General features: G+C 37.8%; 1 protein-coding gene across 6 annotated transcripts in view; it reads left to right on the forward strand.

Annotated features, from left to right (window-relative positions):
- The window catches only part of CSMD3 (CUB and Sushi multiple domains 3), a 1,548,521-nt gene that overhangs the window by 1,448,209 nt on the left and 78,034 nt on the right, over positions 1-22,278 (forward strand). For all 6 annotated transcript variants that reach the window (XM_075582415.1, XM_075582410.1, XM_075582412.1 and 3 more), the window contains 2 exons: positions 66-239; positions 16,536-16,718. In XM_075582415.1, the coding sequence (XP_075438530.1) occupies positions 66-239; positions 16,536-16,718 (357 nt within the window). The remainder of the gene's footprint in view (positions 1-65; positions 240-16,535; positions 16,719-22,278) is intronic.

Consider the following 22,278-nt stretch of genomic DNA (forward strand, 5'->3'; position numbering starts at 1 on the left):
ATTAAAAATAGGAATGCAAGAATAGTAGATAGTGGTATTAAACTTGATATTTTTTTGTTGATCAGTGATTGACTGTGGCCATCCTGGAGTCCCTCCGAATGCAATAATCTCTGGAGAAAAGTTTACATTTGGATCTACTGTTCATTATTCGTGCACTGGAAGACGAACCTTATTAGGACATTCTACACGGACCTGTCAGTTAAATGGACAATGGAGTGGATCTTTAGCTCACTGCTCAGGTAAAAAATAAAAATATATGTATTTTCAACTTGTGAAAAAATGGTGTTCCAATGGAAAAATATAACTCCATTTAACATTGTAATCTTGAAAATAATTTTGTTATGTTTAACTATATAAAAATATTTGAAATTTTATTCCTTAATAGATTTCTTCTTATCCGTAATATGTTGTCTTATTTATTACATTGCTTTCACATTGCTTTCATGCATCAGTAAAATCAAACAAATTACTCTTAATTCCCAAAATGGCATTTAATATACTTTATACTTTTTAATAAATCAAATTATTTAAAAAGCAGTGATTTAAAGAGCAGTGTGACTTAATATGGTTTTGCTCCAATTTTCAGTACAGGGGATGTGCAAAAATAATGTCAAATTAAACCTGTAGGAGGTTAGTGCAGGGAAAAGAAATGTTGGCTTTTATGTAGCCTGCAGCTTTAAACAGTCCAGCTTTATATCAGCATGCAAAATAAACAGCCTACAGTAACTCTTTGTAAGGGCTAACTCATTCTTCCCAATCCCTAGCTGCAGGGCGGGGAGGAAATACCTCTTACCAGCGTCTGATGCCAAAGTCCAAAGAGGTACCTGTTATCAGGGGCTCTTTCCTTCAGTCCGGGTCTGGGTTTGTGTCTATATGGGGTACCCTCTGACGGGTTCCCAGGTCTTCTGTGTCCTGATTCCCTGTGATTCCTCTCTGATCAGCATACACCCCTTTAGTACTAGAGAGATCCCCTGCAGTTAACACAGGAGGCTTTTCTACCTGACTGTGAGTCAGGTGGAGACTGGCTAATTGACTGTAGTTGAAATTAACCAGCTCCATGCAGATCTAGGTTTTCTATTTGGAGCCATTTTAGAAAGGGGTTAAGGCCCTGTCACATTCCTCCCCTTTTTATGGATAGACTGTGCTAGCCACGGCTGAAGCCCAGAGAACCCCCAGTCATGCGTTAATTGGAGTCCTTTCTCCAGGTAACCAGTGTCTTCCAGAATGTGTTGAAAACAGCGCACTTTAGTCACTGAAGGAGGACTTTTCACAAGCACAATCTTTCCATGATGTGCTTAGCTTCCTCACCTTGTTGGGACTCTTCGCTCAAGCTCCTCTTTCCATTTTAACAAGTCTTCTTTGAACCGTTTGGCCACAAGTTTTTCCATGCGTTGGGCAATCTTTTATTCCCAGAGACAAGGGTGACCACCTACATTGGGTTCAGTATCAATGATCAGAATGGTTCAACCTGGGTGGAGTTTTTATCCACTCTGTTAGATAGTCGGTAGTCGGTATACTTATCGACTTGGGCCTCCCATTCTTGATGCATTACTTTTTCTAAGCTGACCACTTCTTCAATGTGTGGGGAAAGTGCAAGGGATATCTTGTATACCGGTGACCCTGACCTACCTCTTCCTTATCTCTCACAGGTTTATCTGTAACAAGAATGACCCCCTGTAGAGGGGTAATTTGTGGCTAGTTTAGGATCCCTAAATTTCAATACATCAGTCTTTTTGTTGTTCTCCTTTTTGCAGTTTGCAAGCCCATAGTCTTGGACCTTTTTGCCTTGAAAAGACGAGTGAGCAACTACTGTTGCATATTTAGTAAACTAATCAAAGACAGGAACAAGATAACAAGATGAGAACAGGCAAGGTAACAGCAAGGCAGCAGAGTGCTTTTGGGGCAAGCACTTCATCACATAACCAAAGGTTTATGTTCAGCCAAATTGGAGGATTTGGTGAGCATAAATAGGGCTGGTAACCAATAGCAGGTTAGCACAAGGCTGCAAGGTAATGAATGGAAACCACCCCCTCAGATGTATTCAGTCTACCGATAGGCAGGGGTAGGGAGAAGAGCAGGTGTAGCATGATTGCTGAGAGTAAGACTTCGGAGGGCTGTGCGGAGCCTGCGCGTAACTCGTGTGCGATGCGCATCACCCGTGATGTCAAGGGCGGAGCCTGAGCGCAGTGCGTGCGGTGTCCCCCAGCCTGGTAGCGCAAAGCATGTCACCCGTCGCGTCACGGGACAGAGCCGGGGTCCAATCCTCACAGAGGTAAGGGGGACAGAGAAAGATCTCGATACATCAGTTTATACTGTATGTATTTTGGCTCATTATTTTTCGATTTCTATGCTATGTATTTTGCGTTTTCATGTTATATAATGTATTATGTTGCATTTTTGGTGGTGTTTTTAATTGTTAATTTCTGGGCTTTCTTTTATGTTTGCATTTTAATAAAGGTTTATTTTGGGTGTTTTGATTTTCAATGATGGTGTTTATTTGGAGATTTATTTTATTTATTGATGGTTTTATTTTGGTGTTGGAATAGTTAATTCTGGTGTTAATTTGGTATTTGATTAATTGCTTGGGTGTAATTTTGTTGTGTTGACTTGTTTGGTGATTGTTTGGATTGCATTGGATATTGTTGGTGAATGCTTTTTTGTAGGTTGACCATTGACTGACATAGTGTTAAATCATGCCCATATAATATAGGCATGATGTACCAACTGTGCCAATCAATTAGTTTATTGGCATTTGTATGTGTTGATTTTTATATATGTGTTGTATTTTGGGCCTGTTTTTTGGTAGCTTCACAATTTTTTTGCTATAGTGTTAAATGGGCATGATGTACCTGCTGTACCAATGAATGGGTGGAGGGTGGGGGTAATTGCCAAGGGACGGTGGTTTGGCCTCCTGTGTGGGTAGTGGGGAAAGGTGGGTTAACCCCTTAATTACTTTTGTGGTTATTAACCGCTACGGTGATTAAGGGGTTAGGGGCCATTAGATTGTATTTTTGTATGTATTCTTGCTAGCATTGGAGGATATGGCCCTGCAGTATGCTCACGAGGATGCCCTTCAGGAAGGCAGGGGTAATAAAATGGTTTTTATTTACTTTATTTTTGCTGCCTGGCTAATGTTTGATTGATAATGGGCAAATGAGCAATATGGGCAAATGGATAATAGTTATTTTACCCATTACAGTACTACTGTATGATGAGGGGGTGAAAAGGCCAAGTACTCCCTTCGCTCACCCCCTCGGCCCCCAATAAAGCTGCTGTTTTCCCTTAACTCCTTCTTTGCCTTAGCTGTTACCTTAGCCGCTAAGGTAATGAAGTTGCCTGTAAATGCATTTTTATTGCATCGGATTGATGCTGGGGGTCTCCGGTGCTGATATTAATGGTTATCAGCTCTGGAGTCTCCTGGCATCAATCCAAGGCAGGAAAAAAGCATTTTTTTCTAAGTGCCGTCTCGCTGCTTATCACAGCTTATCACCAGCTTCTTGACAACTTTTCCTGGCAAGACGATTTGGAGAGGAAATCACAATTCTAGAAAAGCAATTAGCCTCACTAAGTTAATCGGGGCTACTAGAATAGTACGAGTTTGACAAGCTGGCGATAAGCGGGATAAGTGGTTTCTCACTACGTGTTTGGCGATTTTTTTTTTCTCTGCAAAAAAATTGCCGAAAAGCTCTCTTATCGCTGATTTATCAGGTCTTACAGAATCGCTGCAGGCTTTTTTGGCAATTAGCTAGCGATAAGTGGCTTATCGCTGCCTACTGCATGAGGCCCGATGTTTGTCAGTGACGGAACCTTTGATTTGTGTATAAAAAATATGTTATGTACAGAGTTTAGTTATAGAACCACTGGTATGTAGAATAAGTAGACCTCCTTATTGTCAAGTAATAATCCACTCTCATGTCAGTTAGGGATTCTGTACCATTTAGAAGGGACAGTATTGAAAGAATATGTTACTTGGTAATCAGAGCATTTACATTACACAAGCAGATGTCTTCCTTAATGTTGTAATTAACCCTCCTTTTACGACACCATTTAATGCTTTTGAGCTTTCACTTTAACTGCTGAATGACAACCACCCAATTTAACGAAAGGATTAGAGTTGTGAACAAACTCTGGCATACAGTAAATGCTACCAAACTTTACTAGATGATAATAAACACACAAACCACATTTGCTTGTGAATGCATTAAAGAAGACATTGTTTTTGTACAGGATTTTAACACCTTATAAGCATTTTTTATGGACAACAGTTGGAGCACAACTCCAATCACTTATAAGGGGTAAATAAAAACAAGAAAATACAAATAGTTCAATATTGTACAAATCAAGTAAATGCTAATTTGAAAGTGGGTAATGGATGCACTCACAAATTGGATGTATAATTCAAGCGGGTGTATAAATCAAGCTCATCAGATAACCAAAGGTCTTCTTCAAGATCTTAAAAAAGAGATAAAGCAGGAACATAACATAATACTCTATAGAAGGGTTTTAGGTAGAAATAGAGCAAGTAAACATAAATAAAGGAGTTTTAAAGGTATTTGGAGAATGCAGACTGGGTGAACAGGCATCTGGCTCTCCTCTCAGTTCGCTGTCTGCATTCCTCCTCACAGCGTCATTTCCAATTATGTAGCTATCAGGGGACCATATAAAGTAGCGGATGTATCGCCTATCCCAGCTGCAGTCTCTTTAGAAAGTCCCGTTCTGGATGTCTGACGGCCCTACGCAACTTCACAGGATATCTGCTGTTTACAGGCAATGCCACAAACAAAGCAGAACTTACAACAAAAAGAGCTATAGAAAAAGAGGTATGATCAACACACCAAAAAATGGTTGCATCATGATATTTCTTTAAAAACTAAGGCTGTCTCACATTTTAATCTGGTCTGTAACTGTTTCATAAGCCTATAATATATATTATCTTTAACTGTGCATGCAATGTCTTGTATATAATCTATACCCTCTTCATTTATGTAACTGTATTTGTAACCACGTATTATTTGTCTTATCTCTATGTCCGGGACATACTTGAAAACGAGAGGTAACTCTCAATGTATTACTTCCTGGTAAAACATTTTATAAATAAATAAATAAAATAAATATTTATATAATATTTATTTATATGAACATGTAAATAATAGAGTGCCTTTGTTCCGGAATTATTATTTTTTTGAAACCCTATTACAATAAAACAATACACAAATTTGACAGGCTTTCAAATATAACTATACATACAATCAAAATATTAATAAAGTAGAAGGCCCTTTCACCATTTTCTCAAAACAGTTGTCATAACCAACTGCAGAAATCTGATCAGGCTAAAGTGATGAAGGACATATACAGGTATATGACTTGTTACATAACATTTGTTCACGGCTCTTCAACTGCATTTACAAGGGTATGTTTTATTGAAGCATCATGGATCACTGAATATGCAGTAATAATTTGCCATTCCTTATGGAGGGTTATGGGAGGGTAAGGAGGGTAATGAAGTCTGGCTTCAGAAGACAAAATGTAATTCATTGTTAAATTTGAACTTCAGAAGGTCAGTTTGGTGTCATAGATGAAACTGTGTTTGACACTATCTTACTTAAATAGTACTCTGCAAATAAATAAATGCTTAACTCTTCTGTGAGAATCATTATAATTGATGGAAAAACATTTCACCTCCACATACATTTGCTTTCTATAGCATGGTGGGGAAAACAAAGGTTATTATTGGGGATATAGTTTTGAAAAAAGTGATTAATAACTTGCAAATTTGGGATTCCTTGTTCCACATGGAACTGCATGGTACACTCTCAAATACATAGGTTAATGGTAAAATACCATGAATTAAACCATTTTAACAATCACAACATGTTGTTGTCCATAATCCCTTTGTGTTGGTTTTGTGTTGGCTTTTTTTTCACTCTGGTCACATACTTTAGTATGTTATTGTGAAAAATTCCTTTAATTTTCAGTTTTAGAAAAACATTGAAGTAAAATTATTTTGTGAGTCCTCTAACACTGCGTAACTCAAGTCCTTATAACCTATTGGGTATCACCGGAAGGGTGTCTTGACCTACTACAGTAGGGCCCTCTCCCCAAAGCTTGTATTTTTCAGCTTGTGATTGGCTGAGGTTGTTGTAGGAAATATTAACTTTACCTGTAGAACTCAAGGCAAATTAGTGACAAGAATTGTACAGAGAGACTTGCCTAGACAAGTAAGAGTACCCCTTTGGAACAAGCACTCATAACATAATTGATACAAGTAGTTAAAAAAGTATGTAGGTAACCTTTATTAGTGTCTGTGGGTAAAATAAGTGAAATACATAAACACTCAACACAATTAAAACACGTATTAAACTGTTTGTCTCTGAGTATAAGTCATAGACTAATGAAGGTGGTGTTTGAAGGAATATAGTGTGACTGGCACCATATGCAATAAAATCAAAACAAGACAAGAGAGAGGATTTTAATTATTGCAGTATATTATGTGTAGGGTAGGGTGCCTCAGTGTGGTGTGTATATTATAGATGAAAGGGTCTGAAGTGTGTCACATAAATAGAGTGTAAATCACACTGCTTTCAACCACATCTGATTAATATGTTGTTCTCTGACAGTATATAGATGGTGTAATATATTTGGTACTTTTCTTTCTAGATCAATGTAATTTAATACATGATGTGGCCCGTTTGGAATCGGTTTGTCAGAGAAGCCAACAAGAGGTTAATAAATTTCCTTCAATACAACGCTGGGTAAAGTCAAATATCAAAAAGGGAAAGGAAGGCTACTACGTAGCTAGGGGTGGTGAGGCTAAATAGTGGAAACTATTGGTATATAGTAATACTTATATAGTTTCCCCCTAGTCAGTAGTTATTACAATAAAGATATAGCCTCAAATGAGCTCGACAGAATTTACTTGATGAATAAATAGTGAGATAAATAGCTGCTCATGTCCCCTGTGAAGGTAGCAAGTGTGTTCATAGATAGGCTAGCTGATATCTCTGGAATAATGAGGCCAATTATAAAGGGCGGCATCTGTTTAGTCTCCGCCCGGCATGGTGTATTCATAAACACCGCTATGTAATCAACTGCCGGGTGGAGCTCGAATATGAAGCTGCGGCTATTACTCCGCGCTCTACAAACAGATGTCGCCGCACCAATGCGCGTGCTGACGTCACAAAGGACCGCCCACCGACGTACGTTTCGCGTCACACTGACGCTTTCTCAAGGTGGCCCCGCCTCTACGTTTGCCAGCAGTTTAAATAGCCAAGCGTTGCTATGGTAACGATCGCACTTGGGTAAGTATATCAATGTAATAAAGACAGTGGTTTGTGTTGATATTTATTGCTGTGTGGGCTTTTATTTATTAGTTTTGGCTGGCTGAGTATGAAACCATGGTCATAATAGAACCCTTGTTAGCTCAGATAAGTGAATGATGTTATTGCTCTTAAACTAGACGTGAGAGTATTAAAAGAGTTCAAACTGGGTGGCTAGTACTATTTTATCAATGTGGATAAATATATACCAAAGGCAGACAATAGCTGATAGCAACCCACTTACAATGTTAGTATGTAGGATTTACTTGCATTGATATTTAGTTATATTGGGCAGTGTGGAGGTTGTATTAAGTAGATGAGAGTACCTAATACCAATATACTGGTTCATAGTTGCTTAGATAGCACCATCATTGAGATATGATTAGTACAAGCATGTATAGCAAAATACATAGATACCGATAGTTAGCTCAGTGCGGTAGAAAATATGTGGGGAAAACAAGCAGACAACTAAGACGACGGGTCTTAGAGCATATTGGGTCAATTCGTAATAAATCTGATACCCCACTGGCCAAACATGTAAATAACACACATGATGGAGATTACTCCAAGCTACGCTTCAAAGGCATTTGCCAACTCCCCGAAACCATCAGAAGGGGTGATTGGGACCGAGAGCTGCTCAAAAAAGAAGCAAAATGGATCTATACCCTGGGAACGTTGTATCCCCAGGGTCTTAATGAAGGTTTTATGTTTGCCCCCTTTATAGGGTAGGATCAACACACTTCTTGCATCTTTTGTAGTTGCACAGTAAATGTAAGCTATATGCATCTGCAAACATAATTCCAACTCACTGTATCCTTAATCCACTGAGCTAACTATCGGTGTTTATGAATACACCATGCCGGGCGGAGACTAAACAGATGCCGCCACTCGGGAGCAGGAACTAAACGCTCCGAGACAGCAGCCCCCCCACAGCCACCTTGAATTGTAGAGGGTACGCTATAGCGGCTGCGGGGCACCATCAAGATTATACCTAGTCACCTATAACCAGCAGACAGGGCGCATTTGCCCTAGATGATAAGTGATTACTGTGACAAATTTATCTATGTTAATACAGCCAGCCCATTCACAACTTTCACATGGACTGATCCAACAGGGCGGCCAGTATATATAGTAATCACCCACCTATACCACATATAGAGGTCTGCAGATATAGAGTGATTTTTATCCTATAGGCAGCTGAAGTTTACCCTTTATAATTGGCCTCATTATTCCAGAGATATCAGCTAGCCTATCTATGAACACACTTGCTACCTTCACAGGGGACATGAGCAGCTATTTATCTCACTATTTATTCATCAAGTAAATTCTGTCGAGCTCATTTGAGGCTATATCTTTATTGTAATAATTACTGACTAGGGGGAAACTATATAAGTATTACTATATACCAATAGTTTCCACTATTTAGCCTCACCACCCCTAGCTACGTAGTAGCCTTCCTTTCCCTTTTTGATATTTGACTTTACCCAGCGTTGTATTGAAGGAAATTTATTAACCTCTTGTTGGCTTCTCTGACAAACCGATTCCAAACGGGCCACATCATGTATTAAATTACATTGATCTAGAAAGAAAAGTACCAAATATATTACACCATCTATATACTGTCAGAGAACAACATATTAATCAGATGTGGTTGAAAGCAGTGTGATTTACACTCTATTTATGTGACACACTTCAGACCCTTTCATCTATAATATACACACCACACTGAGGCACCCTACCCTACACATAATATACTGCAATAATTAAAATCCTCTCTCTTGTCTTGTTTTGATTTTATTGCATATGGTGCCAGTCACACTATATTCCTTCAAACACCACCTTCATTAGTCTATGACTTATACTCAGAGACAAACAGTTTAATACGTGTTTTAATTGTGTTGAGTGTTTATGTATTTCACTTATTTTACCCACAGACACTAATAAAGGTTACCTACATACTTTTTTAACTACTTGTATCAATTATGTTATGAGTGCTTGTTCCAAAGGGGTACTCTTACTTGTCTAGGCAAGTCTCTCTGTACAATTAATGATCCTCTCACCCCTGGCACCTAACCACAGACAGTAGCTAGAGCTCTCTATCCCTCCCCCCCTATTCCCCATTACTACAGATTAGTGACAAGAGCTAATTGGCTGCAGTTTTAGGAGCTTTGGGAGAAGAGGGGGTATAAATAAATGACCTTTAAAGGGAGATTTACCTTTGTTCCTGCAGAGAGCAGACACATACAGTGGCGAGAAAAAGTTGTGTACCCCTTTGGATTTTCGCGTATTTCACATATTTAAAAACTAAAATGTTATTAGATCTTAATCTAAGTCCTAATAATAATAATAATCTGATTAAATAAATGATACTACAACATGATACTTTTTCATAGTTACATAGTAGATGAGGTTGAAAAAAGACATGCATCCATCAAGTTCAACCTACTGTATGCTAAATTTAGACATCAGATACTTTATCTGATCTCTATACTTACTTATTGAACCAGAGGCAGGTAAACAAATCCCCCCAGTGACATATCATCCAATGATAAGGGGAAATAAATTCCTTCCTGACCCCAATAATTGTCAATCAGATTACTCCCGGGATTAACATCCTTCCCATGTTTACTTATTTGGTATATCCCTGAATACCTTTCCTTTCTACAAAGAAGTTCAACCATTTTTTGAACAAATCTATTTTATCTGACATCACAGTCTCCATGGATAATGAATTCCACATTTTAACTGCCCTTACTGTAAAGAACCCTTTCCTTTGTTGCTGGTGAAATTTCCTTTCCTCCAACCTTAAGGGATGACCCCAAGTCTTTTGCGCTATCCTTGGGATAACAGTTCTTTTGAAAGCTCCTTGTGCTGTCTCCGAATATATTTGTATATAGTATCATATCCCCTCTTAGACGCTTCTTTTCTAATGTAAATAAATCTAATTTAGCTAGCCTCTCCTCATAAGTTAGATTGTCCAACCCCTTTATTAATTTGGTGGCTCTTCTCTGCACTCGCTCTAGTTCCATAATGTATTTTCTAAGGAGCGGTGTCCAAAATTGTACTCCATATTCAAGGTGTGGTCTTATTAATGCTTTATAAATGGGCATAATTATGTTTACTTACAGTACCTTCCATCCGTTGCCCGTTTAATGCAAGATAAGCTCTTGTTTGCCTTTGCAGATACTGCATGACTTTGGGCATTATTGCTAAGCCTGCTGTCTACAAGCACTCCTAGAAAAATTTGCAAAAGGCGGTGCACTGCTACCAGGATAGTAAATGACTACCAAACACAATTCAATGAAAAAAGAGTTTTAATGAACAAAAATGGATGTGCACATCAGGCGCATTTCGTTCCGCTGATCTGCCTGGCAGGGCTTGCATATCTGACAATTTATGTAAAAATTAACTGGTTATTATACCCTCGGATCTAGAGCACTAGCTCTTGGGTTCATAAACCATTCACCATATTTTTCAAGCACTCCTAAATCCTTCTCCATCAAGGATTCCCCCAATGTATGCCCATTTCATTTGTACGTTGCCTGTTTATTCTTGTTTCCCAAATGCATATCCTTACATATATCTGTTTGAAACCTCATCTCCCTGACAAAGCATGGGTTACGTGCGAAATGTATGTCGGAAAGAAGGTGTCACACCGAAACACGCCTTGTATACGATTGTATTGCGTTTTCATTCTGGTACTACATGACCACTGCTGTGTAACTAACTATTACAATACTGATATACGTGTCCAATCCAATCTGAATTGGACTGCATCATAGATATAACAATGACATATGCATATTAATAGAAGTGCCTATCAGGGACACATTACTCTAAGGATACTACTGTTGACACGTTCTGTTTAAGTTTATGATCATACATACATCACTTTCCATCTGCCATACATTCATAATAGAGTCGGCAAGAAGTGCCAATACAGCTATATTTATGACTTGAGTCACGATGTCTATATCGGATAATTAGTGTTTTTAATATGGTCCTCCGTAACCATGTCTGTTTGGTGAAGTTTCATTAAATACCTATATTTGCAAGATCCAGACAGCACGCAGGTGTCATTGTGGTACATATATCGTAGATATATATATATCATAATATAATATGGTATATTAGCATACAAGCCCTGTTTGTGTTCTTTGACCACAACACTAAGAGGATTGTAAAACTTTCTATTGTATATACTTAATTTAATTATGTTAATTGTAATTTTGGGATGTAATTAAAGTTTTATTGTTTTTGATTTTCAAATAGCTGGTCCAATTTGATCTATAATGATCGCCTATCAGAATAATTTTCTGAAGGACTATGAGAGTCCTAATTATCTTTTCACTGTGAATTGAGTGCAAGAATAGGGGTACTTTGGATAATTTTTGTGCATTATGATATGTATCCCATATGCACCTTACATTGTACTAATGTTCAAATATTTATTAGGAAACTACTGTATTAGGTGAGTGGTGTATCTTATTTTTGCATTAAACCTCATCTGCCATTTACCTGACCAAGTTTCCAGTCTCTCCAACTCCTTCTGAAGAGAAATTAAATCCTGCTCTGATTCTACAACCTTACACAATTTAGTATCATCAGCATAGATGGAGACTTTGCTCTCTATGCCATCCTCAGGGTCATTAATATACAAGTTAAAAAGCAGGGGTCCCAGTACCGATCCCTGAGTTATTCCACTCACGACCCTAGCCCAACCTGAAAATGTTCCATTTATGACAACCCTCTGTTGTCTATCCTTCAACCAGTTTTCAATCCAGGTGCATATATTTTTACTAAGTCCAATTTGCTTTATTTTGTACACCAACCTCTGGTGTGGATCCGTATAAAATGCCTTTGCAAACAAATCTAAGTGGTCCACATCAACTGCATTACCCTGGTCTAAATCCTTCTTAGCTCCTCAAAGAAACAAATAAGGTTAGTTTGGCATGATTTATTCTTCATAAATCCATGCTGACTATTACTAATAATTTTGTTTTCCATTAGATATTACTGAATATTATCCCGTAATAAACCTTCACGTAGTTTTCCCACTATTGAAGTCAGGCTTACAGGTCTGTAATTCCCCGGTTGTGATCTTGCTTCCTTTTTAAATATAGGCACCACATGTGCTTTATGCCAATCTTGTGATACTGAGCCTGTGGAAATGGAGTCCCTGAATATTAAATGTAATGGTGTGGCTATTACTGATCTTAACTCCTTGAGAACTCTTGGTTATATGCCATCAGGGCTAGGTGCCTTATTTACTTTAATTTAACATTGATTTATTCATAAATTATTTAACATTCAATCAATATCCATGTGTAAAAAAGTATGTGAACCTCTAGATGCAGTACGTGTGACACCCCTTTGAGCAGCAATTAAGCGTTTCCTGTAACTGCTGGTCAATATGTCACATCTATTTTGAGGAATTTTGGTCCATTCCTCTTTGCATGGACAGCTCACTGATGGAGTTTAGATCTGGACTTTGACTAGGTCATTCTAAAATGCAGAATTTCTTCTTCTGCAGCCATTTTTTGTAGATTTGCTTGTATGATTAGGATCATTGACTTGCTGCATGACCCATTTTAATTTCAGCTTCAGCTAACAGATGGATGACCTGACATTCTCCTTTAGAATCTGCTGATACAATGCATAATTCATGGTTGTGTTAATGATGACAAGCCGTTCAGGTACTGAGGCAGCAAAGCAGGCCCAAACCATCACACTCCCTCCACCATGCTTGACGGTTGAGTTGAGGTTCTTCAGTTCAAACACAGTTTGTGTTTTTGCCAAACATAATGTTTCTCAATGAGGCCAAAAAGTTCTATCTTTGGCTCGTCTGTCCAGAGAACATTGTTCAAAAGTATTGTGGATCATGTATGTGCTCTTGGCAAACTTCAGATGGGCAGCAATGTTCTTTTTAAAGAGCAGAGATTTCCTCCTGGCTATCCTTCCATTAACACCATTCTTGTTCAGCATTTTTCTGATAGTTGAGTCATGAATATTCACAATAGCCAAGACAATGGTGGCCTGTAGATCCTTGGATGTTACTCATGGGTTCTTTGTGACTTCCTGGATGATTTTCCAGTTTGTTCTTGGAGATATTTTGGTAGGATGACAGTTCTTGGATAGACTGACGGTGTTCTTGAACTTTCTCCATTTGTCTGACAGTGGATTGGTAGGGCCCCAAATCCTTTGAAATGGTTTTGTAACCCATTGTAGACTTATGATTATCAATAACTTTGTTTATGAGGTCTTCAGAGATTTATTTTGATCATGGCATGGTGTGTTTCCACACACCTGTATTGTGAAGACCAAACTCACAAAGTTTCAGATCTTTTTATAGGGTGGAGCTTCCCAAACTCAAACCTGAAAGATCTACCTAAGTATTTAAACACCTGATTCTAATTATCCCCTTTAATTTAGCTGATAAAACCAGGGTTTCACATACTTTTGCACAAACCCTGACTCTTTGCTTGTCTAATTCATACATCATTTTGTTTCAAAAGACATTGAATTGTTTATTATAAAACCTATTGTATATTTAAGAAAAGACTGGTTTTCATTCAAGAAGATTATTATGGAAAAACTATGCAATTTCAGTAATTATCATTGGGCTTTAAATAAACAATTCTCGCCACTGTAACTGTCCACCCTGCTTCCCAGTTTTGAAAACCGTTAAGTTAAAAAATATATATGTTTATATATTTTTAAAAATTGCGAAGTTGTGCAACATTTGTCACCACAGGTGTGGGAACCTTGCTATAGGTTTGGGTATGCAGCCATGGGTGGATCGGGTCCACAATGTGGAGGTTATTTAGGAGGTAGCCTGGAAGCATTGCCTTTAGGCAGCTTTATGATAGTCACCTTTTGGTTTAAGGTAGCATGGATACAAAGTCAACATTAAGAAATTAATGTTCAATCTACAGAGAGAGTTAACTTGTTGTTTCATGTTAGGCCTTACAAAATTGTAACTACTGTGATAGGAACTTATAAGAGGGGTTATTAGGAACAGATTCACAAACCCTTCTTCGGTAACCACCATCCATCCCAATGTTAATTAATATGAAAAAATGTCAATGGGTATTATTCATTAAACTTGACTTCAATGGGAGATTTTGTGCAATTGTACCCAATAGGCACTATCACCCTATTGTGACTCATGGTCACAAGGAGAGGTATGAGATCCACTTGTCTGAATGTCAGTTTTCTGTGTGCATTCAAAAAGGTGAAGTTCTCTTTAGCAAGCATATTAAAATTTAAAATATGTAAAAAGTATCCTCTAATATCAAGTTCAAAAATAAGGCAGTGCACTGCCCAAAGTAACAGAAGGAGGCTCATGGTTTTTAGCAAAAAAAAAAGATTTATTACATAAAAAGTGGACAAAAGGGTCCCCCCTAGGCCGCAGCAGGGGTCACCTTGATAAAGGGCATTTTTGCCTGAAACGCGTTGGTGGACCCCTGCTGCGGCCTAAGGGGGGCCCTTTTGTCCAATTTTTATGTAATAAATCTATTTTTTTGTTGGTAAAAACCGTGAGCCTCCTTCTGTTACTTTGGACAGTGCACTGCCTTATTTTTCAACTTGTTCCTGCTATCACCTGGGAGATTGCACGCCTATGAAGATTCTCAGATTGTATACTCCAGGAGAAACTGCGTGAGTTCACTTTGTGGGTCGCTGAACCCCTTTTTTCTCTGACGTTGGTCTGTACTATTTACTTATGGTGCCGCTGGCATTAGGTATTAGTCCCCTAAACCTATTAGGGCTTCGTTATGCTATATGCTTACATTGAAGGAGTTTATCCTAAACCTCAGTTTATTATGCCAAACAGGACTTGTTTTTTCTGATGCACTGGCTTTCTACACAACCTCCTCTAATATCAAACCTTTGCTACACTTTTACTGTTTGTTTCATAATATAAGTTAAATGTAATACTTGTTGAAATTTTGAACCAACAAACTAAGTCCGACCAATACAACAATAGATATCATGCCAATAGGAAAAAGAGGACAAGCACAATACTTGCTTTAGCATAAATGCAAATTTGTATTACGGGCAACAAGCCCCAATTCTCACTTACATATTGTTTGAACAATGCAGCATCAGAGGGTACACGGGGGAATGGAGGTAACCTGTCGCCACTGTTGAGATGTGAGGAAGTCCCTTTTAGACCGACGCCTGTAGAACGCTGCTGATACAGGCAACAGCAGGGCTTTTGGCGTCCTCACTTCTCTCTGCACTTCTGTGTTCTCCATCACAGTGGCGTCACAGCGTCTGACATCATGTGTCTCGTATCGATAACTGGCATGTTGCCAAAACTCCTCCAAAATCCCCTGTGTCTCCTCTGGTAAAGGGTAGCAGTGCCACCTAGTGAACCCTATGCGTTTCACTAAGCAAGCCAAGCTTCGTCAGGTGCCTGCACTTAGGTAATGATGCTGCTTTTATTTTAATAACATCGTTTTAAAGCAGGGCATCTCCTGAGCTAAACCACATTAATTTCAGCCACAGGGACTGCTTCCTGAGTTACAGGCCTTGCTATGGAGTGCTGGTATCTTCTGTATGAGTAATTCTCCCAAGTCATGTGACGGGACATTTAAATACACAGGAAATACCGGCACCCCATACCGGGGCCTGTAACTCGGGAAGCAGGGAAATCCCCAGAGCTGAAATGAATGTGGTTCAGCTTCGGAAACCCGCTGCTTCAATACTATGTCATTAAAGTAAAAAAATTGTGATTGCCTGTTAGAAGTGCACAGAGAGAGTGATTCATTCCGTCAACTCTTACTGCACATCTCTTACAGGTTGATGCAGCCCGGTAGGATTCACACAGCGGGAGTCCCATTCAGAAACAGGGACCCCTGCTGTGTTAATCCCGATGGGTCATTAGTCTGGTTGTGGACATTCCGTGAGCACATTAGTGCCAGGTCCATTCCCATGGTGGATCCGTGCGTATTACGTGATCAATCATCGCGCTACATCTGTAAATACTTCAATGCAGTCTTACTATTTTGAATTAGAAGTTTAATAATTGGTCCAAAGGTAGAACTCTCAACTAGTTGGATAATTGATGGCATGCACTGAGATATGCATAGTGCATTTACTGTAGATTGTCTTTCTCATTGATTAAACACTTGTGAAACAGCAATATAATGTAATCGGTTTTCTGAAGATTTTTTTTCCTTTAAACTAGTTACAAAAAATGTTCTTAACTTCTAGGTGATACAACAGGATGGTGTGGAGATCCTGGAATACCTGCCCATGGAGCGAGGGAAGGAGCTGATTTCAAAACAAAGAGTAGAATGAGATTTAGCTGTGAGGCTGGGTACATACTATATGGGTCAGAAGAAAGAACATGCCTGAGCAATGGATCATGGACAGGAAGGCAACCAGAATGTAAAGGTAAATAAGTATAAACAAACAAATATAGATATGAACCATTTCTATGACTGTTCAAAATCAGTATTTTATATATAGAAAAAAAACAATAGATCTAGTTATATAACAAAACTTTTAGAATATCATGAAACAATCAGATCACATTGATTATCACTTTTTTGTATAGTATTGTATTTGATTGTATGTCTTTATTTATATAGCGCCATTAAAGTACATACAGTAGCGCTTCACAGTAGTAATACATGTGGTAATCGAATAAATAACAGATAATATAAATAACAGATCATGGGAATAAGTGATTTAGACAAACATAACATTAAGGAAGAGGAGTCCCTGCCCCGAGGAGCTTACAATCTAATTGGTAGGTAGGGAGAACGTACAGAGACAGTAGGAGGGAGTTCTGGTAAGTGCGTCTGCAGGGGGCCAAGCTTTATATCATGTGTTCAGAATGTTCACAGTGCTATTCGTTTGCTTCTTTAAGCAAGTGTGTCTTAAGGTGGGTCTTAAAGGTGGATAGAGAGGGTGCTAGTCGGGTACTGAGGGGAAGGGCATTCCAGAGGTGTGGGGCAGTCAGTGAAAAAGGTTTAAGGCGGGAGAGGGCTTTAGATTAAAAGGGGGTAGAAAGAAGACATCCTTGAGCAGAACGCAAGAGTCGGGATGTATAGTTACTTCAGTTGAGCAAATCTATAGTTCTTATAATTTCTTATAGATCAGATTCTTTTTTTCTAATATACATGTCATGTAAAGATGGACTAATGAACATATTTACTGATTGTTTCTATAAAAAAATTTTTTTTGTATCTATGAATGGACTATGTTATAGCCATGTTTACTGGACAATGACATCTGTTTCCTATTGTTTAACTTAACATAATCTATGGAAGTGTCATCACAAATTATTGATAGATGGCGTTTTGGTTATTGCTCTCATATTGATTTTGCAAATATACTGTTAAACAAATTCCAGTTAATAATTCATGACATAAAATAATCTTCAATAGCTGCATACACATTTCAAAAGTCACTTTTCTCTATTTTCATTTCCCTTTAAATTAGCAAATGTACTGCTCTTCACAGACCTTCTTTCAACATCCTGCCTTCCAAATAGTTTCACTGCTTCTTTAACGGAGCAATCAAAGTAATTTCCCACATGTGTGTGTTTTTTTTTTAATAAATACATACATGTGTTCTGTAGTATTAGATAATACTCACTGCATTTAAAAAAAATATTATTCAAGTCTTAATGCCATTTTTAATGAGTTATATTATACTGATAATCTTTTTATTTTTTATAGCAGGTTTTAGCACACATCACCAACAGCGATAGATATGTGTAACAGTTTACTGTTTGTGATAATTTGTTGCCAATTTGTCCAGCAGTTTCAGCTGGAAATTGTAACAATAGATAATGTTACCTTAGTAATATAAGAATACATTGTAGCTGCTGAGTTACACTGACTGAAGGATTAATTTAAAACTGAAAGACAGCCATTTAGTAAACCTTGGGAAGCAGGATCTTTGCTGATCAATCACAGTTGAATGAATCGATCGGCAGCTTACTGTAGGTAATTAGTTTTCTATAAAGGTATTTAGAGGCTATATATATTAAATGAAAAAAAAGATAATGTTTTAAAAATAAGCTGGATGGACTGCCTCTTTAAAGAGCATATAAATACAGTCTCCATAGGTAATGACTTCCACATTTGAATGTAAATAACCCTTTCATTTGTTGCTGGTGAAATCTCCTTTCCTCTAACCTTAATGGATGACACTGTGTCATTTGTACTTCCCTTGGGATGAATAGTTCTTTTGAAAGCTCCTTGTATTAAATCTAAATATATTTGTATATAGTTATCATATTCGCTCCTAGATACCTCTTTTCTAATGTGAACAAGTATAATTTAGCTAGCCTCTCCTCATAAGCAAGATTTTCCATTCTTGTTATTAATTTAGTGGCTCTTCTCTGCATTTTTTCTAGTTCAATAATGTATTTTTAATGGAGTGGTTCCAAAAACTATACTCCATATTCCAATATAGATTTATTCAAGGGTTTAATATGCTTTATCCCCTTCTATCCATACCCAATTTATTGAAAGATAAGGTCACATTTGCCTTTGCAGCTACTACCTGACATTTGGCACTATTGCTAACCCTGTTGTCTACAAGCACTCCTAAATCCTTCTCCATCAAGGATTGATGTTATGTTGCCCATTTAATTTGCAAGTCACCTGTATATTCTTACTTCCCAAATGCATAAACTTACATGTATCTGTATTAAACATCATCTGCCATTTACCTGTCCACATTTTTAGTCTTTCAAAATCAGTTGGAGAGAAATGACATACAGTACAGTACTGCTCTGATTTTAACACCTTACACAATTTAGTGTCATTAGCAAAGATGGAGACTTTGCTCTCTAGGCCAATTTCATACTGTAGTCATTAATAAACAAGTTAAAAGCAGGGGTGCCAGTATCAATCCTTAAGGTACTCCACTTACAGCTTAAGCCAAACCTGAAAAGGTTCAATTTACTGTACAACAATTTTTGTTTAATTTTTGTTTTAATTTTTGTTTTAATGTTTTGTTTTGTTTAGCGAGATCAATTTCCTTTATTTTGTTCCATATCCTCTTTGGTGGCACCATATTAAACACTTTTACAAAGTCAAAATAGACCACATCAACTGTCTAAATTCCTTCTTACCTCCTCAAAGTAACTAATAGGGTTAGTTTGACATGACCTATGTATCATAAATCCATGCTAACTATTGATAATAATTTTGTTATTCATCAGGTATTCCTGAATATTATCCCATACTAAAACTTCAAGTAACTTCCCCACTATTGATGTCAGGTTTACAGGTCTGTAATTCCCTGGTTGTGATCTAGCTCCCTTTTTGAAAATAGGCACCATGTCTGCTTATTGCCATTCTTGTGGTACTGACTGGAAATGCAGTCCTTGAATATTACATTTATTTATTTGGCTATTATTTAGCTCCTCAAGCTCTTTAAGAACACTTGATTGCATGCTATCGGGGCCAAATGTTTTATTTACTTTAATTTTATCAAGCTGCCTCTGCTCTTCTTCTGTTGCAATATTTTTGCAATTTACTGTTCCCTGATAAATGCAGAATTTACCTCTGTTTTTTCCTTATCTCCAATAATTTGCCTGCCCATCTCATTCTGAAACGGTCCTAAATTCTCTTTTCTAATCTTTTTGTTATTTGGGTACTTAAAGAACTTTTTAGGGTTGATATTTTTTTCATTTTATATTTTTGCCCTGTTGCAATTTTTGTTACATTCCTTATAAATCTGATAGGATACCTTGGGGCCTTCTGACGTTAAAATTTAAATGCCTGCCTCTTGCTTTCCATTTATTCCTCAACTTGTTTATTTAGCCACATTGTTTCAGACTTGTTTCTTTTTTATTTATTACCCAAGGGTATAAACAGATTAGTGTACTTAGCTATTAATGTTTTAAAAACTGTCAAATTATCTTCCTGCAAAAATGTCATCCAAATGTATTCCTCGTAAATTATTTGTCAATTTAATTTGATCATTTATATCCACAAAGCCTCTCCATTTTCACCACTCTTCATAAACATCATCCCCAGCCACCGGAGGGCACTTTGCCATTCATGTAATATGCTATGCTAAGGTTTAAATCCGGTTTAACATATAAACATACCCCACCATCTCTTTTATTTGCTCAATCCCTCCGAAAAGGGAATAAACCTCAAAATTAACTGCCCAGTCTTTAGTTTCCTGCCACCATGTTAAGGTAGTGAGTATGATATTATACAGCTATTCATCTGCCAGGCTTCTTGCACAGAAGCATGCATTTAAGGTTTTACTATGCTGTTCTGTTGTTCTTTAATCTGCTGCTGCCTTTCTACTTCAATTGGATTTAGTCTTTAGAAGTTTACCAGTATTATTTGTATTTAATATGGATGCCTCCCTGCTTGCCAAAGTCCCACTTCCCCCCACTCCACCCAAATGACACATAGCTATTTCACCATTACTATCTTGTCCATTGCCTCGTGCTTATCCCTCCCCTTTCAATCCTAGTTTAAAATATCCTCCAACCTTTTCACATCCTCCCTCCTAGCACAGAAGATTCCTCTTCGTTGAGGTTCCTTTAATCCACCCTAGCATTAGAAAGCACCTTTGAGAGAAGGATTCCCTGGGATCTACAGTAAAACCCAAAAGCCTTCCTTCCCACACCACTTTCTTAGCCTTGCATTACATAGTTGCATTTAAGATGGGATTCAAAAAAGACATATGTTCATCAAGTTTAACCTATGCTACATTTAGATGACAGATACTTATCTTATATTTGTATTTACAGTAGATTGAGCCAAAGAAAGGCAAACAAAAACATCCAGTGAAATATCATCTAATTATAAGTGGAAACGTTAATTCCTTCCTGACTCCAAATATTGACAATCAGATAATTCCCTGGATAAACATCCTGCCCATGTTTACTTATTTAGTATATCCCTGTATACCTTTCCTTTCTAAAAATATGTTCAACTTTTTTCTGAAGACATCTATTGTATCTGCCATCACAGTCTCAATGTGTAATGAATTCCACATTTTAACTGGCCTTACTGTAAAGAACATTTCCTTTGTTGCTGGTGAAATCTCCTTTCCTCCAACCTTAAGGGATGGCCAAGTGTAATTTGGTCTGCCCTTAGGATGAATAGTTCTTTTTAAAGCTCCTTGCATTGTCCCCGAATATATTTGAATATAATTATCATATTCTCTCTTAGATGCATCTTTTCTAATCTAAACAAATGTAATTTAGCTAGTCTTTCCTCATAAATCAGATTATCCATTCCCTTTATTAATTTGGTGCCTCTCCTTTGCACTTTTTCAAGTTCCATATTGTCTTTTTAACGGAGTTGTGCCCAAAACTGTACTCCATATTCAAGGTGTGGTCTTTCTAATACTTTATAGAGCGGAATAATTATGATAACTTCCCTTCCATCCATTCCCCATGTAATGCACAATAATATTTTATTTAACTTTGCAGTTATTGCTTGACTTTTTGCATTATTGCTATAACTGCTGTCTATAAGCACTCCTAAATCGTTCTCCATCAAGAATCCTCCTAATTTATCCCCATTTATTTTGTAAGTAGCCTGTTTTATTTTTGTTTCCCAAATTACCTTACATTTATTTGTAGTACATCTCCTCTGCCATTTACCTGCCCAAATTTCCAATCTACAGTGGCGGCCAGCTTAAAACTACAGCGGCTGAATCCGCGGGGAATTTAAAACCCCGTTCAGACGCGGGCTTTTTTTTTTCTCGGCGCCGTGGGCGCTTCTATTGTTCAGCACCATTAGCGCTGATTGAAGAAACGGCCGCGCGCGGCCGCAAGATGCTCGGCTGGCGCGCGCCCAATTTCGGCGCGAGAATTAAAAAGCCGAGAAAAAATGCGGGTAAGCTTTAGATTAAGCTTGGCCGCAGCAATATCCAAGTCCTTCTGGAAAGAAATTACATCCTGCCCTGATTTATACTACCTTACACAATTTAGTGTTATTGGCAATGATGGAGACTTTTC

The sequence above is a fragment of the Ascaphus truei genome, chromosome 2 (genome assembly GCF_040206685.1).
Source record: "Ascaphus truei isolate aAscTru1 chromosome 2, aAscTru1.hap1, whole genome shotgun sequence".
Lineage (NCBI taxonomy): Eukaryota > Metazoa > Chordata > Amphibia > Anura > Ascaphidae > Ascaphus > Ascaphus truei.